General features: G+C 38.2%; 1 protein-coding gene and 1 pseudogene across 1 annotated transcript; one reads left to right on the plus strand and one right to left on the minus strand.

Moving 5' to 3' along the window:
• Window positions 1-2,369: 2,369 nt before the first annotated feature.
• LOC142980542 (uncharacterized) lies at window positions 2,370-3,850 on the plus strand. Its single transcript, XM_076125979.1, has 2 exons — window positions 2,370-2,474; window positions 2,889-3,850. The coding sequence occupies exons 1-2, from the start codon at window positions 2,448-2,450 to the stop codon at window positions 3,768-3,770; spliced, it is 909 nt and encodes a 302-aa protein (XP_075982094.1). The 5' UTR covers window positions 2,370-2,447; the 3' UTR covers window positions 3,771-3,850.
• A 1,202-nt stretch (window positions 3,851-5,052) lies between these two features.
• LOC142980510 (opsin-1 pseudogene) lies at window positions 5,053-6,492 on the minus strand (annotated as a pseudogene).
• Between the last annotated feature and the right edge of the window lie 207 nt (window positions 6,493-6,699).

Consider the following 6,699-nt stretch of genomic DNA (forward strand, 5'->3'; position numbering starts at 1 on the left):
TTTTGTTTTGCTTGAGTCATTGTCCAGAAAAAGCTTACCTCTATTTTAGGCATTTGCCGTCAGCGACCTCTAGAAGCAATATCTGGAAGGTCAATAAAATTGAAGAAAATGTTTGCACAAATATGTGGCATAATAATAATGATATAATAATAAATAAATATTCTGCGATACGCTGTATTGTAATTCATCGTCTAGGAGCAACAAAGCATTCGTCATACCTTTTAAATTCTCGCGTTGCATGTGTAATAGAATACGGGAATTAACGCGTTTTAATGTATATTAATGTATTTAAACGCGAACACGCACAAATTTAAAATGCGTGCATTCGTCATTACAATGAACACAGAACTTCTAACGGCCTCCGTGGCGCAGTCGTAAAGGTGGTCGCTACGCTGAAATCAAAGCTATCGGTTGGCGGAGGTTTGATCCCGATACGAAATAAACATTTTGTGATGTGTTACTCGATGGACGATGATGTCTACTGCTGTCCGAAGTCGACCGTAGTTTCTATATTTATAAAATTACTGTAGTTAATAGAAAATTAGTTCTCAGTGTTGAAAAGGAGAAGAAAGAAGGTAATAACATTTTAATTATTTACTATAAAATACCTACCCAATGTCTAAACGCTTTTCTTTCAATTAATCCACGTTATTGAATTCTTTAGCAGCCGGTAGCGGTTACAAAAATCCTAAAGAATCGTGCAATTTGTCTAATTGTACTAATCTGAACAAAATCTAATTGATTGCTTAAAATCCTGAATCGAGGTAGTAAAGAGGTACACGGTACAGTCGCTTATGAGTAATTAAAATTACACATTTTTGGGTTCGATTCTATTCCGTATAGTGTCATTAAACTATGTACTGTATTGTGTATCAAGTGAATAACATACATATATAATGCCTTCTTCCTAAATGGGTAGGCAGAGACCAGAGAATCCGACTTGATCCAATCTTATTTTAACTTTTCTTGCTTCATTCACATCTATGCTTCTTGCCAGCTTAATATCGTGAATATTTTTACTGATATTAATTAAAGAATAGTTTTTAAATTACCTTATTTTTTATATTTTAACATGAAATAAATATCTTTGGATTGTAATATGATGTGTTGCAAATTAGCTCATAGTGACTGAAAATAGAACATATATATAAATAATGAAATAAAATTAAAAGCGACATCTGGTGTCGAACTGCTGTACTGTGATAAGTAATGGAATGACATCTAGTGTGTACTACTGTAACTACTTGACATTGAATTTTACACTCACGGTTAGTTTTACAGGAAACCAATAGATGGTGCTAACAGTATTTTTATAAATAGGTATTTATGAAACTAGAGAGACGTAACGTCAAATACGTAAACTTAGTTTTTTAAACCCTGTTTGGTTACTACATTTTAAAGTTCGTGAAGTAATCTAAACTGTAGTATTTTCTCTTACAATTATCAACACAAAAGTTAACAATAGGTACTAACTGGTTAAGGATGTAGCCAGTTTTGTACAGATGGCGTTGTTTTGAAATAACAAGCTCATTACGCTAAGTAATAAGTAGAGTTGTTAGCAGAGGAAAATATATTTTTATGTGATATTAATTAAATTGTTTGGGTACTTACGTACAAACATAACATCACGCCTGTTATATTCTAATGTGTAGGCAGAGTATACCTGCTTTCCGCCACTATCAATGTTTGTTCCATGTAATAGGGAGCGAGCCTATTTAATATTTTAAATGAATAAAACATTCTTTCAGTTGTTTTGACCAAGTTATATCTAGAAGTAGATTGTAGTTTACGTTGATGCCTAGGTAAATAAAAAATATGGCACCTTTAAAATTACCTACACTTTCCAACAAAAGATCTTTTATAGAAAAAAGTATTTTGGCAAAGGTATCATAGAGGTATTATACGGTAGCAATGGATTGTATGGCTTTTATGTATTAACTACTGAAAGGATTTTGATGAAATTTTGCACCTAATCTGAATGAGATTTCGGTTTCATTTAGTTAACTTTTTTTTATTCTTGATTATCTCATTGCTAGGGAAGAGTCTCCACCTGAATAAGAGAGAGCTTAGGTCCGGAGTACAGTGAGTTGAGGACTTTGCATGTTATAGAAAAAATATTATACTCTTGTCTCAATTTTTTTCTTCTACGCAGACAAATCATCGCTAGAGGCTAGTATACAATATTACTGATCCAACATTGTATACTAACAATAAATAGCTATTATTTCATTTTTATTGAACTGAACCATTGAAAAAGGTTATTTAGTGTTAATAACAATTTCTATTGCTGCCAAAGGTGTTTTATAATAATGATAATGTGTAACAAATAAATAATAGGTGCTATTTGTTTAAAGGAGAAAACAATGTAAGCATATGGCCCTATACTGCATATAAAAGTGTGAAAGCTATGATTTATGTAGATATTACTGCCTTTAGGCTGTGCAAAGATGGTTTCTCTTATCGGGATAATTTTGGTGAGTATTTTAAATAAATATTTTTTTATGTAGTCAAGTATTGTCCCATTTTTGTTAGTTAAAATTTTAATTGAAAGTATTTGTTACGCGTGGACTAAGCATGTCTTATATTCTTATACCAAAACTCGGCCGACATTTTGTAAAGAAAAGAATTGTGGAAAGAAACAAACGAAATGAAAAGAATATTAGTTTTCATTGATTATATTAAGGCCCCAGCACTCTTAAAGTATTTAGCTACAACTATTTCATTCACAATGATAAATGTCAAATGTATGCTGGTGGAAGACAAAAGGAGAAGCAAAGCAGTCAGCAATAAATTGATTAAGGACCATGAAAATTAAGTTGAAACTTAACAAATGTTTCGTTCTTGCTTTTTAACAAATATGGGATGATTAAAAAATTCTTCCGTTTCAGATACCGTTGTTCATAACAAATGTCGTATGCGACTATGAACCAACGCCAGAGTTACCAGAACCTTCCGATATGATAACAGTTGCAGCTATTGATGAAGAACCCGACATAGCACCACTACCTTCGAGCAAGCCTTGCCCGACCACGACAATTACAAAATACTCCACAAAAACAGTCACTAAGATCAAAATTATTCCAAGCACTTCGGTCATAATTATTCCGTCGTACACTACATCTACGTCCACTATTACCTTGCAAAAGAAGACTACATTATACTCCACTGTTATCATACCTAGCACGGCAACAGTAACTTTCCACACCACATACAAACATTTTGTCCCCACAACTAAATACATCACTCTATGGAACGGAGTCACCACCACAACATTGACTCAACTGATTCCGAAACACACGACTTACACGATACACACGAAACTGACAAGTACTTTTATTGTGAAATACACTCACTATACAACAAAGACTATTCCGAAAACTGTGACGAAAAGCAGTACACTGACTACCACGAAAACTGTTCCTAAAACTATAATAAAGACTACTAAGAGTACGGTACCGGTCACAGTGGTGTCTTCTGTGACTACAAAATTGCCTGGAATTAAGACTATAATTTCTACTAAAACATCGACTAGTGTATCCACAACTTACACCTGGATTAAGCATACAGTTACTTATATTAATAGTAAAGATACTATCTGTGTAACACTGACGAGACCTAGCACTTCAACTAAATATACGAAGAAGATATTCCCGATTGAACATTATACGACGTTGACGAAAATAGTGCCGGTGATCTCGAAGACTACTATCAGTAAGACTGTGTGGGTCACTTGCCCTACAACAACTGTTATACCGACTTGCGGTTGTTAATTAACGTTTTGAAATATTTTTTTGGTGATTTGTTTATAATTTTCGGTGTGAAACGTTAAATAAATAAAGAGTGTTTAGTACTAATAATTTTTTATTATAATCTAATGTTTTTTTGTAAACCTCAGGCGCCCATAGCCGGATGCGCTCACCGGTCGGATAATGATCAGTGGGTTAAGCAAACTATGGCGCTATCATTGCATAGGTGAGTGACCGCATAGTGGTATTGGAACTGGGAATCCCCGTGTTTCGGAGGGCACGTAAAAAAGGCCCCGGTAGTTGTCATTTGATTTTGAAGATAACGTCGTTAAGTCACATCAAAGGTCTTCGGGCGGCTTGAACAACTTTGACACTAGGTTTATCACTAACCACACTATTAGAAGAATTGTAATCCTATTGCGGTAGGGTGCATGCCACCCGCGTTCCGCTAATCATGAATTGGGCCTTGTATTTATTTTATAAATGACTAGCTGACCCGCGCAACTTCGCTTGCGTCACATAAGAGAGAATGGCTCATAATTTTTCCCGTTTTTGTAACATTTTTTACCGGTACTCTGCTCCTATTGGTCGTAGCGTGATGATATATAGCCTATAGCCTTCCTCAATAAATAGGCTATCTAACACAGAAAGTTTTTTTCAAATATTACAGTAGTTCCTGAAATTAGCGCTTTATAATATTAGTATAGATATAAGATAGTTATTTGCTATTTTTTCTTTTATCGCACCGTGACAAATATTTTTTATTGTGCTTTTATTGTATATTGTACTAGTTAGCAATACATTTTGCATCAATAGTGTGTGCACAAGTGCATTGAGTTTATTGACACAAGCTGTTTTAACAACCAACAGCTAATCCGGCGTCGAGTAAAACATTGGAGATTAAATTATAATATTTATCATTCCACTAGATTAGGCTGAATGCAATATTTTTTTGGTAAATAATTAGTCTATTAATTTTAGTTTAATTTCAAAAGACAACTCCCGAGGATTGCTCTTGTGTCGCGGGGACTTTGATAAACATAGAAACGGACACATAGTACGACTAGACACGAAACTATTATTCGTGGAATCCATCACCTCCAAACTGAATGGTAGTGGCGTAACCTAAACCACTGGGCCACGGAGACAGTCAAATTGCCGCATAAAGTTAGCCTTGTCTACTGCAGGACTGTTTTATGCGATACGCAATCATGCCAGATAGGTAGGTTACTGATTTCTCACGGGGTGGTGTCCAAAGCTGGAAATAGTAACAAAATGGTATCAGACATAAAACACTACATGATTTCTATGTGGTCATGAACCACTTTGCTTTATTAAATACAAATATCATTAGTCCGAAGCGAAATGCCAAAGTCGTCGAAATAAATTTTCTAATTAAATACAGTTCTTATTCTAAAGGAGCAGTCTCATGGCAGAGTATACTGTGTCAGTAGCTCGGTACTGTTCAGGCTGTAGCGGCAGGCTTCTCCTCCATGACGGTGGTGGAGGAGGAGACCACGGAGCCGGCCTCGTCCGGCGACACCTGGCACGATAGCGCGGGGAACTTCTTGTACAGCGCGGCGCGGTACTTGGGGTGGCTGATACCATATACAATGGGGTTGTACACGGCATTAGCCTTCGCGAACAACGAGCCCCAGATCGTAGCAAGGGGACTGATCGGCGCACTCTCGAACACGCCTGTATAGTTGATCACGAGGTACGGCGTCCACGCCATGAACCACAGAGAAATGGTCATCAGAGCCACCTTAGCCAACTTGCATTCTGCGCTCGTGTTAGCCGCTTCGGAAGACCTCAGAGAAACGACGTTCATCTTCTTGGCTTGTTCCCTCATCGCCTTCTCGTGAGCTGCGACGGCCTGCACGATGAAGAAGTAAGAGTAGATGATGAGCAACAGTGGCATGAAGTACACGAAGATGGAGTACACCAGGATGTAGCTGCGGCTGAACCAGTCCTTGGTCAAGTAGTCAGTTCCGCACGCGGTCATGTTGCCCTCGGGCACGTAGCGGTTCCATCCGAAGAACGGCGCCAAGGTCCACATCATTGAAAAGAACCAGATGCCGAATATGCGCGTCATCGCTCCGTTGTTAGTCAATGGCTGTGCGGCGATACCCTTCACGATCACGTTGTAACGGTCAAAGGCGATCATAGTCATGGTCCAGATAGAAGCGCAACCGAACAGAGAACCGGCGCAACCGTACAGCTCACAAGCGAATGGTCCAAACACCCACGTCTCGTTATAACAGTTTATCACCATCGCTGGAGACATGGCGCACATCATGAGGAAGTCAGAGAACGCGAGGTTCACCACCAGCAAGTTGGATGGCGTCTTTAGATTCTTTGTGGTCATGAATATGTAGATCACCATGCCGTTGCCGACGATAGAAATGAATCCGAGAACACCGATAGTGAAGCCGAGCAGTCCGTGCCAGAGCGGGTTCATGGGTGGGAACTGGTACCAGTGAGGGTCGACCATGTGCAGCATGTCCGCGGGGACCTTGTCTACGACGGTCTGGTTGACTCCTTGACCGCCCCATGACTGCAGGGCTGCGATACCTGGTCCGAGATCTAGAGCTGACGCCATTGTTGCTCAGGATATCGCTGCGAGGTGCGAGATGGTTACTTCAAAAGAGCTGAAGAAAATCGTAAACGAACTACTTCAGTCTTGAACGTGAACCAATCCCGTGATGCGGCGAGGCTGCCGAGGCGGTGGAGACTACTCGATGTTTGTTGTTCTGTGTACCTCTTATATACTGATACCTTAAGGATTAAATGTGACGTCGCCAAGAAAATCGATATACCTAATGAGATATTAGTTTTTAAGACTGTTTCCTTACAAAAATAATTTCAATAACTTAAACTTATAGTGATTCATAACACATTTCATTTTGTTGTTTCTTTTTCGGCTCCAAGTTATAATATATGTTGATTGATA

The sequence above is a fragment of the Anticarsia gemmatalis genome, chromosome 18 (assembly GCF_050436995.1).
Source record: "Anticarsia gemmatalis isolate Benzon Research Colony breed Stoneville strain chromosome 18, ilAntGemm2 primary, whole genome shotgun sequence".
NCBI classification, from domain to species: domain Eukaryota; kingdom Metazoa; phylum Arthropoda; class Insecta; order Lepidoptera; family Erebidae; genus Anticarsia; species Anticarsia gemmatalis.